The sequence below is a fragment of the Manis javanica genome, chromosome 4 (assembly GCF_040802235.1).
Source record: "Manis javanica isolate MJ-LG chromosome 4, MJ_LKY, whole genome shotgun sequence".
Taxonomy (NCBI): Eukaryota; Metazoa; Chordata; class Mammalia; order Pholidota; family Manidae; genus Manis; species Manis javanica.
This window is the reverse complement of record NC_133159.1, coordinates 93,271,524-93,294,940: the sequence shown is the minus strand read 5'-3', so window position 1 is coordinate 93,294,940 and position 23,417 is coordinate 93,271,524. Positions and strand designations below refer to the sequence as shown.

Genomic DNA, 23,417 nt, shown 5'->3' with positions numbered 1-23,417 from the left:
AAATGATGACAAGGATGCAGAGAAAGGAGAACCCTCCTACACTGTTGTGGGGAATGTAAATTAGTTCAGCTATTGTGGAGAGCAATATGGAGCTTCCTCAAAAATATAAAAATAGAAATACCATTTTACCCTGGGATTCCACTCTTAGGAGTTTACTGGAAGAAAACAAGATCACAGGTTCAAAAAGACATATGCACCCCCCATGTTTACTGCAGCACTATTCACAATAGCCAAGACATGGAAGCAACCCAAGTGTCCATCAGTAGATGAATGGATAAAGAAGACTGTGTATATATTCCATATACACAATGGAATATTACTCAGCCATAAGAAGAAAACAAATCTCACCATTTGCCACAACATGGATGGAGCTAGAGGATATTACGCTCAGTGAAATAAGCCAGGTGGAGAAAGACAAGTACCAATAATTTCACACATCTGTGGAGTATAACAGCAAAGCAAAAACTGAAGGAACAAAACAGGAGTCGACTCACAAAACCCAAGAATGGACTAGAGGTTAACAAAGGGAAACAGACTGGGGAGGGTGGTTGGGAAGGGAGGGATAAAGGGATTAAGGAGCATTATGATTAGTACACATAATACGGGAGGGCACAGGGAAGGCAGTATAGCACAGAGAAGACAAATAGTGACTCTATAGCATCTTACTATGCTGATGGACAGTGACTGTAATGGAGTATGTGGTAGGGACTTGATAATAGGGGGTTATGCAGTAACCACATGTTGCTCATGTGAAACCTGAGCATAAGATTATATATCAATGTTACCTTAATAATAAAAAAAAAAAAGAATGGAAACAAGGAAAAAAATTATATTGTGGTACATACAATAAAATGCACAAATCTTAGCATACAGCTTCATGAACTTTGACATATGCACACAGTCACATAACCATCACCCAGATCAAGATATCAAACATTCTCACTGATTTTCTCCCCTTTACCTATTTTACCCATCCTTCCCTACTCTAAAAATATCTTGAAAGTAGCAAGGGAGAAATTTCCCTATAGGAAAAAAGCAATTCAAATAACACCATGTTTTTCATCAGAAATTATGGAGGCCAAAATGAACTGACACAGTAGCTTTTAAACGTTGAAAGCAATTCAATGCCAACTAAGAGTTTTATAACCAGTGAAAAAAAGGGGTGAAGGGGAAATTAAGATAATCTCAGGTCAAGGAAAACTAACAGAATTTATTGCCATTAGAACTAAAATGATGTCTAGTGAAAATTTCTAAAAGAAATAAAACATTAAAAAAAGGCATCTTGGAAAATCAGAAAAGACAAACACTATTTGGGTAAATATAAGACTTTCCTTCTCCACTTAGGTTTTCTAAATTATGTTTGATGTTTGAAGAAAAACTTACAACACTGTTATGTGGTTATAAAAATATGTAGAAAAATATTTAAAACAATTATATTATAAACAGGGGAGAGCAAAGGAATGTAAGTGAAATAGAGTTTCTGTATGTTACTCACACTGGTGATTTGAAAACATCAGTAGATTGTGATAACTTATCCATATATAATGTAATGCCAAGAGCAATCACTAAAAAGCTATACAAGGAGATACACTCAAAAACTAGAGATAAGTCAAAATGGAATTGTAAACAATGTCCAAGTAACCTACAGGAAAGCAGGAAAAATAGAAGAGAAAAATAAAAAACAGAGAAAATAAAGGGAAAAAAAAGAAAAAACTGGAAGAGGTAAGCCCTAACAAGTAATTATGCTAAATGTAAATTATCAAAATACACAAAAAAAGAAATAGATTGAAAGTGTGGATTTTGAAAATGGATCCAATTATATATTGTCTACAAGAAATTAACTTCACATATAATGATACAGGCAAGTTGAGAGTATAGGAAGAAAAAATAAATATGCTAATGCTAATCAAAGAAATTAGGAGTGCTGTATTAATATCAAATAAAACATACCTCAGAGCAAAGAAAATTAGGAGGGACAGAGAAGGACACTATAAAATGATAGAAATGTCAATCTTTCAAGAAGATTTAGTAATCATACATATATATATATACAAAAGAGTTACAAATATATGAAACCAAAACTGAGAGTAATGAATGGAGAATTCAACAGTTCTATAATTATAATTGAAGACATACTCCTCTGTCAACACTCTGTAGAACAAATAGACAGGAAATCAGCAAGGATACAGAACACTAAACAACACCATCAACCAATAGGATCCCATAATATTTATAAAACACTCCATCCAACAGCAACAGAGTAAATATTTGGTTCAAGAGTCAATGGAACATATAGCAAGAAAGATCACATCCTGGGCCATAAAAGAAACCTCAGCAAATTGGAAATAACTGAAATCATACAGAGAGTGTCCTCTGACCTCAATGGGATTAAACTAGAAATCAAAAATAGAAGGCTAACAGGAACATCTCTAAACACTAGGAAACTAAACAATTGACTTCTAAATAATCATTAGGTCAAAAAAGAAGTCTCAAGGATAAAGAAATACATTGAGCTAAGTGAAAATGAAAATACAACATATCCAAATTTGTGGGATACAGTTAATAGAGTCCTGTGAGGAAAATGTATAGCACTAAATGCTTACATTTGCAAAATGGAAAACTCTAAGCTATGTCTAGAACCTCTAACCCTCTAGAACCACCCCCAAAAAACAAGAAAAAAATCAAATAAAGCAGAAAGAAGTAATAATGATTAGAAATCAATAAAATTGAAAAGAGAAAAACAATATAAAAAAATCAATGAAACAAAATGATGGGTTTTTAAAAATGTCAATAAAATCGAGAGACCTCTATCATGACTAACAATTCAGATAGAAGACACAATGGTGTCAAGTAATAAATAAGGAGATATTATTTCAGACTCGGCAGACATCAAAACAATAATAAGGTAATAACAGTGAACAATTCTACACACATAAATTTGACAACTTTGATGAAATGAACCAATTCCATGAGAAGCACAGACCAGCATGACTTACAATACAAAATAGATAATTTAAGTAGCCCTCTAGATCTTAAGGGAATTTAATTTGTAACTTTTAAAACTCCCAAAAAGGAAATCTACAGACTCAGATGATTTCACTGGAGAATTCTACTAAATGTTTAATGAACTAACACCTATTCTGTACAATCAATTCCAGAAAGTAGAAAAGGAAAAAAAATCACATGATCATTGCATTTGATGTAGAAAACTGTAAATTTATCTATTTGACAAAATTAATACACATTCATGATACAAAGTAAAGTCAGAACGGGGACTTCCTCAAATTAATAAAAAACATCCACAGAAACCTACAGCTAACATTGCACTCGATGGTGAAAGACTGGGAACAATGCATAGAAGCCAATTCTCACCACCTGTTCAACAAAGTGCTGGAAGTTCTAGCTGAAGCAACAAAATGAAATAAGAGAGACAGATTGGAAAAGGAAAAATAAAACTGTCCCTATTTTTGACATGATTATCTAGAAAATCCCAAAGAATCTTAAAAAAAAATCACTAGAATTAACAAGTGAGTTCAGCAAAGTCACAGGCTACAAGATCAACATGAAAAATCAACTGTATTCCTATATACTAGCAATGAACATGTAGACACCAAAATTTAAAATACAGTATCATTTACAACCATGCAAAAAATGAAATATTTAGGTGTAAGTCTAACAAAACATATACAGAATTTATACGGTGAAACTACGAAACACTGAAATCAAAGAATGAATAAAACAAATGGTGTTCATGTACTGGAAGACACAACATAGCAAAAATGTCAATTCTCCTCAAATTTAATGCAACTCTTATCAAAATCCCCCCAAATTTTTTTGTAGATATAGAAAAAATTATTCTAAAATTTATATGTAAAGCCAAAGGAACTAAAATAGCTAAAACAATTTTAAAAAATAATAAAGTGAAAAGAATCAATCTATACAATTCCAGGACTTACTCTATAACTAAAGTAATATAACTAAACCTAGATGAATCTGCAGAGAATTATACTGAGTGTGAACATTCAGTTCCCAAAAGCTATGTAAAACATGACTGCATTTTTATAACATTCTTGAAATGACAAAATTGAAGTATAGAGCAGATTAGAGGTTGTCAGCAATTTGATTTTGGACAGGGTTAGGGAGGGAATTGAGTGTGGACATACATACATACATATAACTAAGTAGGCAACACAAGGGATCCTCATGGTGATGGAAAAGTTCTGTGTCTTAGCCATATCAACACCATTGTATTGGCTGTGATATTATACTATGGTTTTGCAAAATGCTACCATTGGGAGAAACTGGGTAAAGAATTCACAGAACTTCTCTGTATTATTTCTTACAACTGAATGTAAATCTACAGTTATCTCAAAATAAAAATTTTAATTACAAAAATAAAAAGGGGGCAAGAGCCAGCTTGAAAAGGTTCCCACTGGTAAATTTAGGATAACCTGAGAAATGAAATAATTAAAGGCTATAGCAAATTGTAAATAATTGAAAAGAATAGGAATTCATGAGTACATGCTATGTATATATAATCATAGATATTTAAGTAGGTAGGTAGGTAGATACATAGATTGACAAGCAGGCAAGATGAGGGAGAAGAAAGGGCTCTTGCTTACAGCAGAAAGCAGAACCTTAAAAAAATCCTAAAAAAGCCCCAAAAGAATCAAAGGATGTTAAATGATGGTGGTGTGGTGGTGGGTGTTCTGTTAAGGAACAGTAAATTTGTATAATCATGAAGTGATTTCCCCATAGATTACACACATATACAAACAAACAAATTACAAAACAAGCTTATAGAAACAACAGATTGGTAGTTGCCAGAGGTCGGGGGTGGGAGGTGGCTGAAACAGATGGAGAGGTTCCAAAGGTATAAAGTTTCAGTTATAAAATAAGTAAGTCTTGGAGGTGTAAAGTACAGCATGGCAACTATAGTTAATAATAGTGTATTGCAGATTTGAAAGTTGCTAAGAGATTAGATCTTAAAAGATCTCATCACAAGAAAAAAAGTTGAAACTATGTATGGTGACAGACACACACAGTGTGGGGATCATTCACAATATATACAAATATTGAATCATTGTGTGGTACACCTGAATATAATATAATGCTATATGTCAATTATACCTCAATAAAAAAGAAAGAAAGCAGACTGCCAATTGACAGAAATGGAGGAAGGGCTAAAGTTAAGAAATCATCGTTTTGTAACCATTATAGTCTAGCTTGACTTAACAAAAGAATCACAGGATGCTAAATGGTGGCAGGGTGGCCGGTGGTTCTGTTAAGGAATAGTAAATTTACATAATCATGAAGTGATTCCCCATAGATTACTTTTTCCTTGAAATGAAAAAAGTATTGTACCTGTAACAGAGGCAATACCTAGAGTGGATGATCAAAATTAACATCACCAAAAAGAGGGCAGATGGGTATTCGTGTCTCCAGATGCCATCCTGAGAAGGACACATTACTTATGTACTAATCCAACTATAGATGTATGACCTGAATGAGGAATCATCAGTCAGACCCCCAAGTGAAAATATTCTTATTTTCAAAAAGGAAGGGTTATGTATTCTTCCAAAGAATCAATAACATAAAAGAAGAAAGAATGAAGGTGAAAAGACACTGAAGAGGCAGGACAACTACATGTAAATGTGACCCTGAACTGAATTCAGTACAAGGGGGGGAACCTATTAAGGACAGTGTAAGGTCAAGTGACAAAACTGTGTATTCATGGTAGGTTAGATAAAACTATCATAGCAATGTGAAATTTCCTCAAGTTGATAACTGTACTGTGGTTATGTAAGAGAATGTCCTTACTTTTAGAAAATACACAGTGAAGTATTTGGGTGTAAAAGAACACCAGTATATGCAACTTTCAAATGGCTTAGAAAAAAAGTTGAGAGCAACAGTACCAAGGAGATAATACATTAACATGAGCTGAAACTAAAGGATGTTAAGACTAGTCTTTGTACTATTCTTGAAATTTCTGCGAGTGAAATTATTTCCAAATAAAAAAAACTTCGTTTTTTGGCCACTTACAAAAAAAAACTAAGAGATATGCATACCAGTGTGGATTGAGTAGGTCCCTAAAAAGTATAATAAGGGCACAGGCTTCTGAGTTAAGACAAATTGGGGTTCCAATCCTAGCTCTGCACTTACTGGCTGACCCTGACCTCAAGAAGTCTCAATTTCTTCATCTGTAAAGTAGCAAAAATAATGCTTATCTGGTAAAATTATTTTGAAGGTTAAATGAGATTAGGACCATAAAATATCACAATGCTGGCATAAAGTCACCGTCCCACAGTGCTACCTATCATCTAATAGGTTAGAAGTGTGGTGTTGTGAGGGTAGGTATTCTTGGTGCTGCTCTTCGGCCATCGAGATACAAATGGGACCGAAACATGGTTTCTGACCTTAAAGAGACTTTAGAACAGAGACCAACTGTGAATACAGTGTGTAACATAAGTGCAAACAAAATGTTACTGGAGCAGAAACAAAAGTAAATTTACTTTTTCTGAGAAGTGGGTGGCGAAAGACTTCCCAGGGACAGTGTGGAAGTGAGAGACCGAAAGCAAGTTAGGATTTCACATGGAGGCGGCGAGGGGGAGTGGTGAGGGCCTCCCTGACCCAGGTAACAGGGCATGTGTGCAAGACAGGGAAGGTAGAGGGAAGTGCAGGTGGGGCTGAAAAAGTACATCCAGGACCACATGGGGAGGCTGTAAAATGTAGGGTAAGGGCAGACATGACTGGACTGTTGTCATAGAAACGCCACTTAGTATCTGGGAAAGTTAATCCAGTAATTATTCCTTCAAATGGGGAACTCCTGAGGGAAGGCCAAGCAAACAGTGCCCTGCCTTCAGCAAGTCTCTTCAAATCCCAGTATGCCCCGCCCACAGGGTGATCATCAAAATAGCCAACAGCGGGGAACCTCGTTGATGCCATGAGGCAGACACACACACACACAGATATACAGACACAGACCACATACAGACATACTCACCTAGATGCATATACACACACAGAGACACACAGGCAGGCACATGCACAGATGCACACCCTCCACAGGGAGAAGAGTGGAGGGATCATGCAGGCAGGGCATCTGGCAAGCACTCTGGTACCCCTGCAGGGAGCAGCCAAGTGGGTTTTGAGGGAGCCAACTGTCATGGCTGTGGGAACCCAGAGCTGGAAGGGGTCCTGGATGCCCCCTGCTGCACCAGACATGAACCCTATAGTTATAGGATCATGGGGCCCAAAGGCTGGGTCAGGGACAAATGGACAGCTGGTGGGGAGCAGGCAAAGGGCAGAGTATTTCACCATTTTAACAACCAGTACACATGCTTTCCAGCTGAGCATCAGCCCTGCCTGCCTTGTCCCAAGCTTTTCTTCACCAGACTATCTGTCCTCAGCTTGTTTATCTCAGGCTGGCTTAGGAGATGCTGTCCACACCAGAACCTTCTTGGCCAGCAAAGCCCTAGTGAAAGCAGGGTTTCCTGCCCATACCAGGTGGTACCATTTGTATTTCTATTACACAGTCAAGGTGCCTTGGGCACACACAGGATGCATCTTAAACATGACCTCTGGATGTTACAGATGAGGCATGACACTTCTCTCTTTACTTTGTTAATTTTTGTGTCTATAAGAAAAATACATGAAAGGTTTAACTCATTTTTTAAAAGGACATGAGGATTAAAACATGGTTTTTGGAGTTTACATCTCACTTCATTCAACCAGTCTTATAGTTCCCGCTTCTCTGTAGTGAGAAGGGAAAAAAGCGCATTCTCATAGGATATTCTCCTTTAACTCTCAAATTTACTAGAAACTTATTTAAAGGTGTGGTTGAAGTTCATTTCACAGACAAAAAGGTGGCTCAACTGGAAAGGAGAAGCATGTGTTCAGTGATCCGGATGGCCTGGTGTGCTTCGCTGTGCACGTTCGTTCTGTTACCTCAGAGGCAATGGACGTGAAGCTGCTGCTGAAGTGCAGGTGCTTGTGGATCTCACTGCCATTGGCTGCCAGGAGCCAGTGCCCGAGCGCCTGGTCTCCACCCACCGCCGACTGATTGCTGAGGTTCTGATTCAGCAGAAGGCCCGCCAGGTCCCAGTGGTATGATGGCGTGGCCCCAACCAGTGCAATGAGGATGGCTTCCGTGGCCACATAGAGCTGAAAGAACAAACGCATAAAACCATTTCAATGTTGGAAACTCAATGCATACACTTACATGCATTGAAAGACCCGATTCTCGCTTTTGTTTTTATGAGCTACAGAAATGAGACACATCAGAGACACAAAGGAGAAAAACACTAAAAGGCAGCTTCACGACCTACTGTGAACAGTCAGCAGTGATCCTGCTGGTAGGAGACCTTATACTTTTTCCAAGGGTTTTCCTTCTACATTTCAGGTATGTCTGATGCTGAGGACACTGCACGTAAGTGGCTCCACACTCAGGAGGGGGGCTGGGGGTAGGCGGGAAGGACAGTATTACTGACTCTGACTTAGAAGACTAACATTCCAGCTGTTTGCTCCTCAACACTATACCCTCAGTTCAGATAAGCAGTCACCAGGGTACAGGGGTATCTCAGCCTTGCATTCACAATCCTAACAAGAAAACTTCTTGTGGCAGAGTTAAAATGTCTTGGAAAACCACACATAAATATTCTTTATATTTATATATAGAGAGAGATAGAAAGAGCAAGCAAGAGTACTTTATTAAGGCTGGTAAGCATAGTAAGTACTTGGGTAGGCACTACTTAAAAATATAGTATACAGCTTATAAGATATAAAGAAATTCAAAATCCCAGGAATATTTACTTAATAACCCTTAGCTGTATTAAATCACTGTTTAATCTAAGCATAGCTGTCCCCACAAAGAAAAATATTTCACTCATTCATTCAAGAAATATTTATTGAGTACATATGCCATTTGTCTCTGATTGTTCTGAGCTTTATAGCTATGCACAACTGGGTTGGTAAGCTATTAAGCCCTATGCAGCCTTGTTATGCTATGGATTTCTATTTATATTAGCTTTTCTATTTACATTAACTCTCATTGTTGGATGACTATTTCAAGCTTAAAATTTATTAGGAAAACTTAGAATTAGTCTGTTCCATAGTGAGACAATCTTATTCGAAGAAATTATTCCCATTAACATAGAACTTGGTATCTGAAAATACCCTTAAATAGAAAAAGTATTTAAAAAATACAAAGCATGTGGTTTTTCTGTAGTACATAGTAATAACCCCACTGGATGGGTGCTCTGACTGAGACACAAAAAGGTAGAGAGCCTTGCCACAGCTTTATCTCCAGTCATTGGTGACTCCCAGCTCCTTCCACACCGCTCTGTAGGGGCATATTCAACTGTTAAGTGGGTAAGCTAAAATGCCAATGGCAGAGTAATTTATCACAAGTAGATGATGGAATTACTGTCAAGGAAAGAGAAAAGAAAAAGCTAATGTAAAATCCACGATGAGATTTTTTTCCACTCATGATAAGACTGGGAGGATATAAGGCAGCCCCAATTTATTTTGAGTCAAATGACTGGGGGCCTCTTGAGATGTACCAAGCTGCCACAGGTCAGTCTATGTGGGTGATTTATTGTAAAATGCAAAGGAAAACATGTTACTAGATTTATATTGCTTCCTGCCCCCTATTTGCATATTATTAAGGAAGTTTTAGAACAGGAGGTAATCGGCTTATGAAAATAAAAACCCTAATAATTACAAGAACAGACAGATGACACATTGAGCAGCAGCTATAATTACAAAGCCACTTGCATCCATTTTAGTAACTGCCCCTCCTGACCACAATCTGCTGAAACTTAACTGACGGGTAAAGAAATGAAAAAAAAAAATGGGGCGAGGGAACTCAGATGATGCAAAACACATGTTCTGTTTGGTAAACACACAGACTTCAATCCAACTAGTTCTGTTTTCTCTCTAAATACGCTATTTTCTGCTTGCGTTTCTACCATGCACTTCACCTGGAGAGCACTTTCTCCTGCTGTGACTATCTGAACGTCTCCCACCTCCCAGATGCAACTCAGATGCCCCCCTCCACGTTGCCTCCTCCCATTTGGCGTTCCTCTCCAACCCCCAGAGCCCTCTCCTGCTTCTGCTCACTCCCCAAAGGCCCCATCTAGACCTTTCTTAGAGATGCATCGTAAAATGCAAAGGAAAACATGTTACTAGATTTATATTGCTTCCTGCCCCCTATTTGCATATTATTAAGAAAGTTTTAGAACAGAGGCAATCAGCATTTTCTTCACTGCATTTGGTTTATGTATTTACTTGTCTGGTTTTTCCTGTTGCAATATGCTTTCCTAAGGGCAGGATCAATATCTGATACAACTTTGGGCTTCAGAAGCAAGTAACTCAGGGCCTAGATACATGCTATCACACACTCAGCAAAAGAATGGGTGAATCAAGTGGCAAGGATGGACTCTAATAATAACAGCAGACACTTCTCTAATGCTAACTATGTGTCCTAAGTGTTTGTTGGAAATATATAAGGTCATATTTTTATCTGGACTGTACTAGGATAAGCAATGTTCTAGGTAAACGAGGAAATGCTCCACAGGGTCCTCTAATCTCAGGTGGGTTTCCTTGTAGAGGCTACCATTCCTGGCAGAAACTACATGTGTAGGAAGCAGTTCAAAAACAAAGAGGTGGTGCTGATATACACCCTTATTCAAAATCCTACAGGGAGCAGTGAAACCCAGTCTATCAATATTACCTGTATTAATATTTTCCTTAGCAGTGTGCAGGATGAATAAGTACTTACCACCTTTCTCATCTTCTCTGCCCTCCTCCATTCCCATGACATTTCCATTGCCTGCCACACGTGCGCACACATACACCCAGGAGTCTCAATGGAATACCCAGAGCCAGAGCTGTATGTCAAAAGAAGAGTCAGAAGCATACAGCTCTCTATGCAATGTCATCCTCCACAAAGCAGTGTCAGCCTTTTTGTCTTTGACACACATGGTCATCTTCCATTTTGCTAAAGGTGAGGGAGTCCGAGTAGGCGGGCAGCTGTGATACTGCATGATAAATGCTATGAAAAGGTGCCGTGAGGACCAGGTAAAGGAGGGGATGCTTACCCTCCACATGCAGATTCATGTTTGGTCCTCCACACATATGTGGGTCACATGGCCATGTGAGGTCAAAGATGGCTCAGCACTTATCTAGTCACAGGGATGTGCCATTTCTACACAGAATATACGGGTGGTTTTCCCCAGTTTGTGCTCTTCAACTGTGACAGTGTTAGAGCTGACATTCTGCTTCTTCCCCAGAGTATAAATACTGTCATTCTTCTCTCTGCTGTGACTCTGCAACCACCTTGCACACACTCATCCACATACTCTCATCTAATGAATCACACCCATCAGCAGACGGACCTTAAAGCCACAATGAGAAACCACCATCCATTCTCCCCCGGAGAGGCACTAACAACGTCTCAGATAAATCATTATCTTCTCTAGCGCTACCTCCAGGGAGGGGAAAAAAAGTGCCACAGATGGCTGGGTATTTTTTTCTCCTTTTAATGTAATTATAATTAGGAAAGTGACTAAAATGCACCAGGGGATTGAAATTTTAAAAGTTACAAAAAGTGAAGGTTTTAAGAGTAATTTTATACTAAGAGCACTATAAGCTTTTATAACACTCAGTAAACCAAAAAAGTATCCCATAAATGATCTCATTGCAATATCCTGCACTGTGAAGTCATGGTTAAGTATCATGTTTATGTTACAAGTACAAATGAATGAGCTACAGAGAGGTTAAGTGAATCATTCAAGACGACATACAACAGCAACAGCAAAACGAGGATGAGATTGGGAGCTACCGAACTTTGAAAAAGGCCAGTGCTTTTTTCAGAGGAAAAAAAAGAAAAACAGAAACAAAGATGATTTTATTATTGTCATTACTGTTAGTCTTTTATGCACTTAGTCTTCAGTGACCCAGCCAAATCATTACATGTGCAAGACTGTATCGTGAATGCAGGACCAAATGCCGAGTGCCCGGCACAAAGTGGGCATTCAATAAATATCTGCTGGGTGACTTACTGATGCTACCTATTTTTTGTGTCTAAAACATTTAGTTATTATGCCCTGAATAACCAGTATCTCTAAGTTCTGTTTTTCCCCAACTCCAATTCATCCATATAAAGCCACCAGACCAGTCTCCCTGAGCAGTTCTCATGAAACTCTTCTGGTCAAAACATATTAATGGATAAATGATAAACATCCTAGCATTCCAGATTGCCACCATATGGCCCAACTGCTACCTAATCCACATTTAAGCTTTCTGTACTAGCCTATTCAGTTCCCTAAACGTGACTTTTCACTGTGTGGTGTGAAAACCATATGCAATCTGTATACCTGAGTCTGAACCTCTCTAGTAAACTTCAGCAAATCAAAACCTCTCTAAGCCTCATTTTTTCCTTCCAATAATACTGGGCACTACTAGTACATCTTTATCTGTTTCATTCCTATCTGACCTATCCCGAGGGTCAAAATGGGATGTTTCTTTAGCCAACAGTAAACTGGACCACACCATACAAACAGCATGTATGCAGTGTCTGACTCCATAGGCTGGGTGGGACCTGAGATGTCACCTTTCTGACAAGCTCTGGCAAGGTCAGTGCTACTGGTCTTGGGCCACAGTTGTGCAGCAAGGGTACATGTTATTCCCTCATCTACATTTTTTCCAATTTTATGTTTTTCTACCTGAAATGACCCTCCCATTTCTCTCTAAACCCAGGCTTCCAAGTTTAGCTCAAGCTCAGCCCTCCTATTTGATGTTTTCAATGTACCACTCTAGATACCACTTTTCTTAATTTCCAAAGCATTCAATGGTTGTATTATTTACTAGGGATATATTGTTTTGTGTAATCATTTAAGAGTGCAGATACAGGCAAATTCTACCTTTATAATGATTTGTCATCTCCTGAAGCAACCATAACATATACTTCTTTATCTTTTCAAGAAACCTAATACACCACTATGTACGTAACAGCCTCTGATACATTTTTGTTATCTAATTCCTTGCAGAACACTGTGGGGTGGGGGGGGAAGATAATGAATTAAAACCCAGCAATTCTGGGACCTAATCTTGGTTCCAACCACTAATTAAGACTTTGGACACATAATTTAACCTGAATTTGTTTCTCTCTCTCTACTCCCCAAATAAAATGTGAATACTACCGCTTTCCTTCTGTTATTTTAGTTTGATTTTTAAAAATTTGTAGTGAGAACCAACACCTCTCAACTCATTGTATTGTGAACCTCAGGTGATAGCAATGATGGGTAAGAAATAGCTATTTCCTTCTAGATGCATACATTCAAGTGAACACAATAAATACATTCAAAGCTATAAATACAAGGCAGATTTTGACAAATGCTGTATTAGCCATAGTAGAAATGAACTGAAAGACAGCACAGAGGAAGTAGATGTGAATTCCAACCAGAGAATAAGGAAAAGGTTGCAAAGGTGACACTGAGCTAGGTAGTAAAAGACTGTTAGGAATTTAATCAAAACAAAAATCAGGGGAAGGAATTCTCAGGCCAAAGAAATAGTCCAGACAGAGTCAGGAAAGTAAAGAACATGTTTTTAATGCTCTTTGAAGAAGTTACAGGGCTAGCTCAGCTTTACCCAAATGTCAGTCATCCAAGTACCCCCTTCAAGAGTTTTACATGTCAATTTTCTATTTTCTACTATTGACTTAGTAGTTTCCTTTTAAATTGATTCAAATTTCTTAATCGACAGAGAAGTAAAAACTGATATTGATACAGACATGACTGCCAGAAGGAACTGTAAAAATACACACCATGTTACAATGCCAAGTGTTGGCTAGTATGTTTTTTATTTGTGGGCCACAGGAGACATTTTCGAGTAAGGTTAGGGGTAGGGTGGAAGCAAAGGGGCAGCCATTTTGGTTGTTGTGCTCAGAAAGCTGGGGTATCTCTCTGGCACCTCACAGAAACTGCCTCTTTGCTGCCTCACCTTTTTAGTCCAGCACAGCAGCTGGACCTGCAACTGATCCATGCTCGCCTGACTCCCCTTGCTCACCAGAAGAGCCAGTTGTGTGCTTCATTCCAGGATGAAAGGAGTTTCCTTCATCAAGGCGAAGGCCCAGAGAATGACACGGATTCGAGTCAACTCTGATGGGTTCCAGATTATCTTCTCTTCCAGACCGCCTTCCCTGAAGACTTCCAGCTCTGACATCAAACACGAAGACAACAGCCTTACCGGGAGTCCTGAACCAGCTCCCCCAACTGTATATAGTCAAATCCCTAAAATAAATTATTCATTAATCACCTCTCTTACTATATACACATACATATATGTGATACATACCCACGCATATATACACATGTATGTATCACCATCCTAGGAGTTCTGCTTCCTGCTTCTCTGGTTGAACTATGAATGATAACACTGGAAACTGATATGACAAGAACTAGCATTTATTAAATCTGGAAGTAGGTACATGTGTGCTTATGTATTAATCTCTGTATTGCACCTGAAATGTTTTAAAATCTAAAATGAAATTTTAAAAGAAAATGAGTAATAAATACAATGAAGAGAGAATAATGTTATTAAATTCTAACTAGGTAATGTCTTCTGCCAACATCTGAACCTTCTTTAATTCTAGTTCATTCCCTCTGTTACATCAGAAATAAGTGCAAATATTTAGTGAAGTGCTAGCATCAATGAGCCCTCTTCTTAGATGAACAGAAGGATTAAAGAAGAATTGAAAAGGGAGTAAACCATTCACCCTCCGAGTTAATGCTGCTTAATACTATTTCCATGTGCCACCTAAATCTACTACCCAGGCTATTCTTTGGGATGTCAGAGAATGCAGAAAGACAGAGGATGAGAAATAACTGGGAAAGAGACATAGAGTCAAGAACAAACATGAGAGGCTATCCCTGGAAGGATGGTAGAGAGATGTTTTTCTCTTGGACTGAGGATAAAAATTAATTCTAAGGGAAAAGGAAAGGGTGTTTGGGGAGTTTACACCTCTATTTCATCAAGCTGGGCAAAGAACATCTGGAAAGAATGATAGGAATGGAGTCAGAATGGAACTTGGGCTTGAGGAGAACTGCCCTGGGAAAGTGCAGGCCAGAGCCAAAGTATGACACCACAACATGGGCTGTGCAGGCTTCAGAACTGCTAAAGAGAGGAAATCACCCACCTACATTAGCAACAAAAGAGAACTGAATATGCAAATTATGCTGTAGCCATACAATGGAACACTATGCTACAGCCATCAAAAACTATACTTATTCATACGTGAACACAGCAAGGCATTCATAATATTGTTGAAAGAAAGGTTAAAATACAGAAAAGACAAATGAAAATATTTGTCTAATAAAAAGTCTGGAAGGCTAGACACCAAAATGTGACCATGTTTTATTTCTAGGTGGTAGAAGTTCTGGGGATTTTTTCTTTTCCATACTTTCTTTTTTCTGCAATCACCACGTACTATTTATTGACTACCCTATAATTCCCATGACTGCAGATATTAGTTTCTGTTTGAGCGTTTGGTCAAGAAAGTCAGAGAGGAGATTCGTGAGCTGTGAGTGTCTTTGGATTTGATCTCTTCCTTCTAAGGCAGCCTCTAACTGTGGTGATAAGCCAAGCTAGTCATCTGAAAACTTCAAGGTCAACAGTGACACAATGCCAACTAATTGCTGGGCTCCCTAAATCTTCCAGAGGCCTTTTCTGCATTTCCGTAACTTCCCTGGATGGAAATCTGAGGATCTGATAGACTTGCAGCTGCACTTTCTCTACACCAGGGGGCAGTGTCTGGCTTTAGACACCAACAGCTTTCCAGAGGATATAGAGCGCGTGTAGCTATAGTCTCTTTGACCTATGGTGCCCCACTCACCTAAACTGATGGAAGGAATACCAGGCAGATTCCCCAGATTATCATCCAAGCTCCCGTCCATTGTCTGTGGGCAGAAAGAACTAAATTTGAGAGTAGAGGTGGCATAAAACTTGCTCAAATTAGCAGAGAACCCTGGTAGATGGTCACATTTTGGAGTCATGACAGAGAAGCTATTACTAATACCATAGGTTCTCATCATAGCTGAACCCCTGGTGGTGGTGAGAATGCCCAGGGCATAAGGGCTGGTCTTCATGACTGTAATGCAATAAGGTCTTCACTAGTGCTTATGGTGTGAACCTCATCACTTGGATTTGGGAGGTTGAATGAACCACTGGCTATCCACCTCTAAGACACCTTGTCAAAAGGCAGTCTTTCTACCAATCTCCTGGGAGAGTGGCGCATGTGGACAAATGCAAGCAGTTGGGAGACATCAGTTGTGACAGTTGTCCACACAATGTTTAATAAAGCACCCTGGACAAAGCTCACTCTACCTCATCCTCCTAAGTGTTAAATGACCACATTCACAGCCATCATTGGTTAAAGGAGCATCAATAAGAGTGAACTGTTACAGTCATACAGTGAACTGCAGCATCCTCTCCAAGGTATGCAGATCTTCTCTTAACCATTTTTTTAAAATTTAACACAGAAAAGCAAAATGAATAAATTAAGATCCAGGAACTTATCACCACAAAACAAGTAACCTTTTATCATATTTGCTTCAGATTTTTAAAATACAACATTAAAGATACAAAGAAAATCTCCTTTGTTCCCCTCCCCAGTCCCACTCCCTATCCTCCTTCTCAAGAGGCGGCCAATCTCATGAACTGAGCTTGGATCTTTCAATTCTGTGTTTATACTTCTACATTGCTCACACACATCGTAAATACAGTATTGTTTCCTATGTTTTTAAAATTTGTAATAGGAGTATATGTCACATTGTATACATCATGCTGGTTATATTTTTCATTTAACATTGTGTTAGAAATTCATCCATATAGTTATCTATAGACCTGGTCATTCATTTTAACTGTGATATTCTATCAAATTTATACTACATTTCAATTATCTGGTCTCTTTTTCAGAGTTATTTAGGTTGTTACTAATTTTTGTTATCACAAACAGTGTGCAATAAACATCCTATACATCTCCTCACACACATGTTCAAGAGATATTGTAGGACATATACCTAGGAGTCCAATTCTGGGTTTCAATTTTACTAGATAATGCCAGATTATTCTGTAAATGAGGTAGGTTCTACTTCTCATCTTTATCACACTTACAAGGTTAGACTATTTAATGTTTGCTACTAATAAGTGTGAAATGATATTTCATAGTCATTTTACTGTACCTGTCCCAGATGACCATTGAAGGTAAACATCTTTTCATGTGTTGGCTATTAGAGTTTCCTCTTTGACAAAAATACTCGTTCAGTCATTCCACTTCTAAAACACCATGAAAAGATACTTATTGTATGGATGATATGAATGCACTGTTAGTTCTAGGAACTGAACAACAAGATTGGGGTTATTCAGAGTTTACATAAAAAATAATGCATTCCAGAACACCAGAGTGCTACACCTCAAGCTGAGGCTTAAGCAGCATCACAACTTTGCTGGTGAAACTTATGTTTATTATAGGTTACATATTTCTGTTGGTTAATGGGTATTTTCAATCCTGTGCAAATTATACTACAACCTATATATGATTCATGACCCTGAGGAAAATGAAAGAGCTGGAGTATCTGGCTTAGAACAAAGAGGTAGGGTCTATTTTCACTTCATGTCTAGAGATCAAGAAACAAAGAATTGTGTTCCAAGCGTCCCCCCCAAGACATCCTGGCAAATAAGCACACACATACACAAACACAAAACAGTGATGACGGCATCAACTCTGAATCAACTTAAAAAAATACAGACATAATAAATAGAATTATTTGTATTTAAATACCACAAATAGCTCTTACCCAAGGGAGGGCATGTATACTTGGGGAATAAGAATTTTGCCAACTATAAAAATGTAAATCTTACTGCTTGTTTATAAGACAATCATTTCTACATAAGGTGATTTTTTTCCTTTAGCTCTTTGTTCATGTACTTTAAAAACCACATACAACTATAATCATGGCATTTACATCTTGTAATGCCAAAGCAAAATCTACAAACTCTGCATCTGTTCTTTACACATTTAAAAGTTGACCACGTGGAGATTCCAAAGAGTATGTTTGCAAGGAGTTTGCAGGTAAGTCTCCCAGATATTGGGTAACTTTTGAGGAGCTACATGATGGTAACAAAATCAAAGAAAACACCTAACCTAAAGACCTTTAGAGTTGGCTTTGGAATGTAGTTTTGTCCTCTTACTTTGGACTTGGTTGTGTTTGAAGTAAAGGGAGTTAAATCCATTTTCTAAAAAAGAATAACAGCCCCAGAAGGAAGAAAAGGCAAAAGGATCTGTAAAGTTTCCATCTCTGTCCTTCCTGTTCTGTGTCTCTCGGCTCAGCTCGGGTGGTTCATTACCAAACCAGAGATGTAGGAAAGGCTCCTGCTGAAGCAGAGGCGGCCTCTTTGCGGCAGTCACATCCACAGTGCGCAGGCTCTGGCAGTGCTGCTGTGCAGTTGGTCTGTACCTTCCTTGGGCAATGACAGACAAGTGTCAGTTTTAAAAGCTGACCAACACCCATGTCCTTCCATTTAAACCAACCCTGCAAACTGGCATCTTACTTTTTCCCCTGTAGGAGGAAACGACCCTCACAGGAACGCATCATGTTACAGCTGTGTAATGGTAGACCCCAGGACTCCCAGTCTGCAGGCTGGCTCCCCTAACCAAAACAATTTCCAACAATAGACTTGGTAGAGAGGCCTTTGGGGAATTCCACTCTCATGTCCCAGATAGCTCTGGGCAGCCCTAGGATTCCCTGCATCATGTATGTCAGTGGGAGACCTGTGTCTTCATAAGCATGTAATGGCTGTGAAGGATTCACGCCTGCCTGAACTAGGGCATTTCCTCTGTTGGGACAGGCACAGCCAGCCACAAGAGAAACCCTTAAACACCTGGTTCTTCTCTGGCAAGTACTGACCACACATCAGGCAGGCTTCAGTAAGCATCATGCTCATGGGTTCAGACCTCTTTGGTACTAAATTCTCATCAACTGGTTCAACCATAAAGAAAAGCAAATGAGGAAAACAACAGACCCTGAACCCAGAACACTAGCCTTTTCAGTGCCATGTTCCACTCAAGACAAACTTATTCCAGAGGATTCCTGTCTAGGCAGGTAAAAAGATAATTACACAGGAGGTATAGTGTATGGATGTGGGATTGCTCACAGAGCGAGTTACACTCCTAGAATTCTGTCGATAGGAAAATAACTTTCTCAAATAAAAAGCACTAAACTGAACATCAGGCATCAAGTTTACAGTTCTATTCTCTCTGCATTAGACACGCTTTTGTGATTAAGCACAAATACTCTTTCTCCATAGGAAAAGGTACATTTAAAGCTAAAACAATGAACTTTAAGGAACTTCAGAATACTGAATATTTGTGACCTGTTTTGCTAGAGAAAAAACTGACTTCTTCTATCAGTCCATCATTTAAACAGTTCTTCTGGCTGGTAATGAAATCAACTTAGCTTTCAAACATTTTAATGGAAAAGAGAATCGGTAAGTCAACCCTTACCTCCTCTCACCCCATCTTCCTGTTGAGCAGTTGTCTAATGCAAGGTTTAAGCACTGGTGGTGGTTATACTCATGACCACCCTGTACTTCTCTCAGAATAACTATCATCACATGCTAATTGTAATTATGTCTAACTACCTGCCTCATCACACCGCCCCTGGAACGCAAGCTTTGATTTCTCCACCACGGCAGCCCCTGCCAAGCACATAGTAGGCATTCATTAAACATGTGTTGAATGAAAGAATAAGTAAAGTGAATCATACTAAAGACTAATAAAGGATTAGTGAATGAATGCCTTTAGAATATTTGGAGAAGTAATTGTTGTTAAATGGGCCATTAAAGCTGGCAAAGGAAGAGTAACTCGCCTGGCAAAGTGCCTTTGTAGTGACCTTGAGCATATGGGATCCAGATTTAGGTTGGGATGTGCAAGTAGTCTCTCAGAATTTTATACAATCAAGATGTGATTCCATTTTATAACCACACATTGTACGGCACTATTCGACTCATAAAAGACAACCTGAAGCTGGCCTCTCAGCAGAATGACCCAGCATAACTTAAACCAGAAAGAAATAAACCCTATGCATTGAAAGCCCCTGGAATAGGAAGCCACCTCAAATCCAGGGAAAGATAGCCAGTAGATCCCCAGGGCTGAAGGGGTCGCTCTACATGGGGCCTTTCATCAGCCGGTGATCAGGGCCCCCGCTGTGTTTCCCGATTCCAAGGTGGCAGTGCCACAGGTTGGAGTAAAATTGCCTTCCGTATTCACTGTGTATTACAGTTACGGCGGAATTTTGCATCCCTTAATAACCAACTTCTCTGCTGAAGAACCCCGCCTACACACACACACACAGACACACACACACTTACTTCAGGTGAGGGCCTAAGGTGAGGGAGCCGAAGGGTAGGTGGAGCCGCCTAAGGTGAGGGAAAGGACCTGGGGCTGGGGCTGGGCGGACACAAAGCTTGACAGGCCCGCCAAGCGACCTTGGCGTTCTGGGGCCCAGGCCGCAGCGCGGCGCCTCGCCCAGGTCGGCCGGCGCGGGGTGGGGGCAGGGGCGGCTCGCCACCCCTCAGGTGTTTGCAGAGCCCCGGCGTCGTCCGGGCTGAGGGCCCAGGCGGCCCACAGGCGGGGAGGTGGGAGCTGTCGGAGCGGCGGGGGACTCACCTGCAGCAGCACCGCCAGCAGGAAGCACAAGTACATCTGGTAGATGCCCATCTCCCCTACCGCCTGGAACGCCTCCTCCACCTCCATGGCGGGCCGCGCTCGGCCCCGGGCCCAGCCGCGAGCAGGAGCCCTCCCCGGCCTGCCCTCCCCGGCGGGCCCTGCGCGCGAGCCCCACGACGCGCACCCCACAGCGCCCGGCTTCGGCCCGGACCAGGGCCAGGGCGAGGGCGGGGGCGGAAGCGCGGGCGGGGCGGGGCGTCGGCGCGGGCGGCGGGCGCGGGTGGGCCTGCGGCCCGGGCCCTGCGAGCTAGTCCGGGGCTGGACACCGTGTCCCTGGCCTCGGGGCTTCCAGTCCGGGAGGGTTTTCTGGGAGGGGCTGCGCCGCTTCAAATGAGAGGAGCGGGGAAGTGGGCTTGGGCTGAGGCATCCTGTCCGCTGCAGAAACGGGGAACAGCAGCCGGTCCGAATCCGCGTTCCCTGCTTCGCGGGGTAGGGGTGCGATCACTGTTAGGTACCTGGTGGCGGCGCAGCGTTATTTGTCCTGTTGTGAAAATCAGTTTAATGCGGGAGGTGGGGATGGCAGGGCGAGATCCTTAGGAGAATAGTGCTGTTCTACATTTCGTTCCAGCCCTATTCAGGGCTAGCTATACGGTCAGGTAAACAAATCTTGCAAAACCGTGAGCTACATTGCTTATGGAAACATGCACGAGGTACAAAAGAAGTACAAAAGAGGAAAGATTCATCTGTGGGACAGGAGATGAAGGCTGCCAAGGTGTTTGAAGGATCAACAGCAGTTGGCAGGGCTGGAAAGGTGGAGAACGACATTGTAGGGCCGAGCAACCCTGGTCACCTGCCCTAAATTCCCCCATTTCTCCATCTCCTAACCTAGGTTTTAACAGCTGCATAGTGTCTTATTGTCCAGGCCATGACCCCCAATACAAGATTGAGCAGAAAGGGGGTCCAGCTTATGTTTCTTTAATGATTTTACATCTAACATTGTGAGATTGGCCTGTGATTTTCTTTTCTTCCTAGTGCCCTTGTTTGGATTTGGAGGTAAGATTACAGTAGCTTAATAAAATGAGCTGGAGATGTTTGGTAAAATCCTTTAGACCACCTGTACTCGGCTTGTTTTACAGGGGGAGCCTCTTTATTAGATAGATAGATAGATAGATAGATAGATAGATAGATAGATAGATAGATAGATAGATAGATAGCACATTTTTTGGCTTTGTGTTCTTGTATTACTTTTATTTTTGTTTCTAGAAATGTTTCTAGAAACATTTTGTTTCTAGAAACTCTTTAATCTAGTTTTTCTATTTGGAATAAACTTGTTCATCTTGTTCTCTTAGGGTTTTTTAAAAATCACATTCTAGCTGTATTTTTGCCCCACTCTTAATTCTTAATATTGTTCATTTCTATTACTCTGTTCTTACCAGTTTTGCCAGTTTTGTCTATCTTTTAAAGAACCAGTTTTTTCCTTTATGATTTTTTTCTTTATATATTTTTTGCTTTCTATTTTAAGAATTAGATGAATTCTTTTTTTAACTTTTGTTACTCAGTAATTTTTTACTAGCTACATGACTTGAAAGTTTAGCTTATTTGCTCTCAGTTTTCCTTTTTTAAAAATAATTATATAAAGGGCTCTTAATTTCTCTCGAGGTGCCACTTTTTCCATGGCTCTATCCCACAAGTTTTGTCATGTGGTACTTCCTTTGCCTTTAGTTTTAAATATTCCATGACATTATAATGTCCTGTTTAACCAGTAACTATTTGTTTGTGCTTTTTTTTTTTTACTTTCTGATTAAAGATTGTTGCTACTTTTTAACCATGTTTTTATTGTTGATTACTAATTTTAAAACAGGGATGGTACTAAATCCTGGAAATTATTTCAGGTTTCTGGTGACCTTGTATGTGATCACTTTAGAAAAATGTACTGAAAGTTGTAATGAGAATATTCTCTGTTTGGGTGGAAAGTTCTTCATATATTACATCAAGTTATTAATTTTATTCAAGTAATATGTATTACTACTGGATTTTTCTCTGCTCAATATATTATTTTTAAATAAGTGTGTCAAAATCTTCCAAATGATTACCATTTTTGAGTTTTTATGAAGTACTCTTTTTATTTGTGTAGATTCATAAAAGTAACAATTGAATCTTTCCTTTTATGATAAAATAGCTCTTTTCTCTTTTAATGCTTTCTGTCTCAATTTTTATTTTGTCTATTGTTAATATTGCTGCCTCAATTTTGTTATTATTTTTCTTGTAATCTTTTTATTTTCATCCTTCTGCTTTCATTATGTTCTAGGCATGTTTTGAAAAGAGGGTTTTTTTGCCCATCTAATTTTATAGTCTTTTGTCTTTTAACTGATAAGTTAAATCCATTTATATTTATTGTGAGTGATCTGTTTGGAATTATTTCTACCATTTCATTTTACGTTTTCTACTTAACGTCTTTCTTTTTCTTTGCTGCCCATCTGCCATTTTTATAATGCCCTTCTCCCTGTTTGCTATTTTGGGGAGCTACAGGTTGTATTATTATTATTATTTAGTAATTACTTCTACATTTTTAACATCCACATTACTATATGCCATTTGTAGTTATTTAATATATCTATCCTCTTTTCAAATTCATAAGAACCTACACAAGATTCTGAAGGAATTCAGAACAAGTCTTCCCAAAATCTGCCAC

General features: G+C 39.5%; 1 protein-coding gene across 7 annotated transcripts in view; it reads right to left on the bottom strand.

The window, feature by feature from the left end:
* LOC140848937 (solute carrier family 22 member 15-like) overlaps positions 1 to 21,903 on the bottom strand; it is an 88,497-nt gene extending 66,594 nt beyond the window's left edge. For 2 of the 7 annotated variants that reach the window (XR_012130268.1, XM_073234383.1), the window contains exons 1-2: positions 20,726 to 21,903; positions 7,948 to 8,163 (exon numbers count right to left, since the gene is read on the bottom strand). Coding sequence is in view for 6 of the 7 variants with exons in the window: in XM_073234383.1 (XP_073090484.1) it covers positions 7,948 to 8,163; positions 20,726 to 20,812 (303 nt within the window). In the remaining variant the exon portion in view is untranslated. Of the gene's footprint in view, positions 1 to 7,947; positions 8,164 to 14,001; positions 14,292 to 15,892; positions 15,957 to 18,405; positions 18,516 to 20,725 lie in introns of all 7 variants that reach the window. The other 5 variants (XM_073234379.1, XM_073234381.1, XM_073234382.1 and 2 more) reach the window with 5 other exon arrangements.
* Positions 21,904 to 23,417: the final 1,514 nt, after the last annotated feature.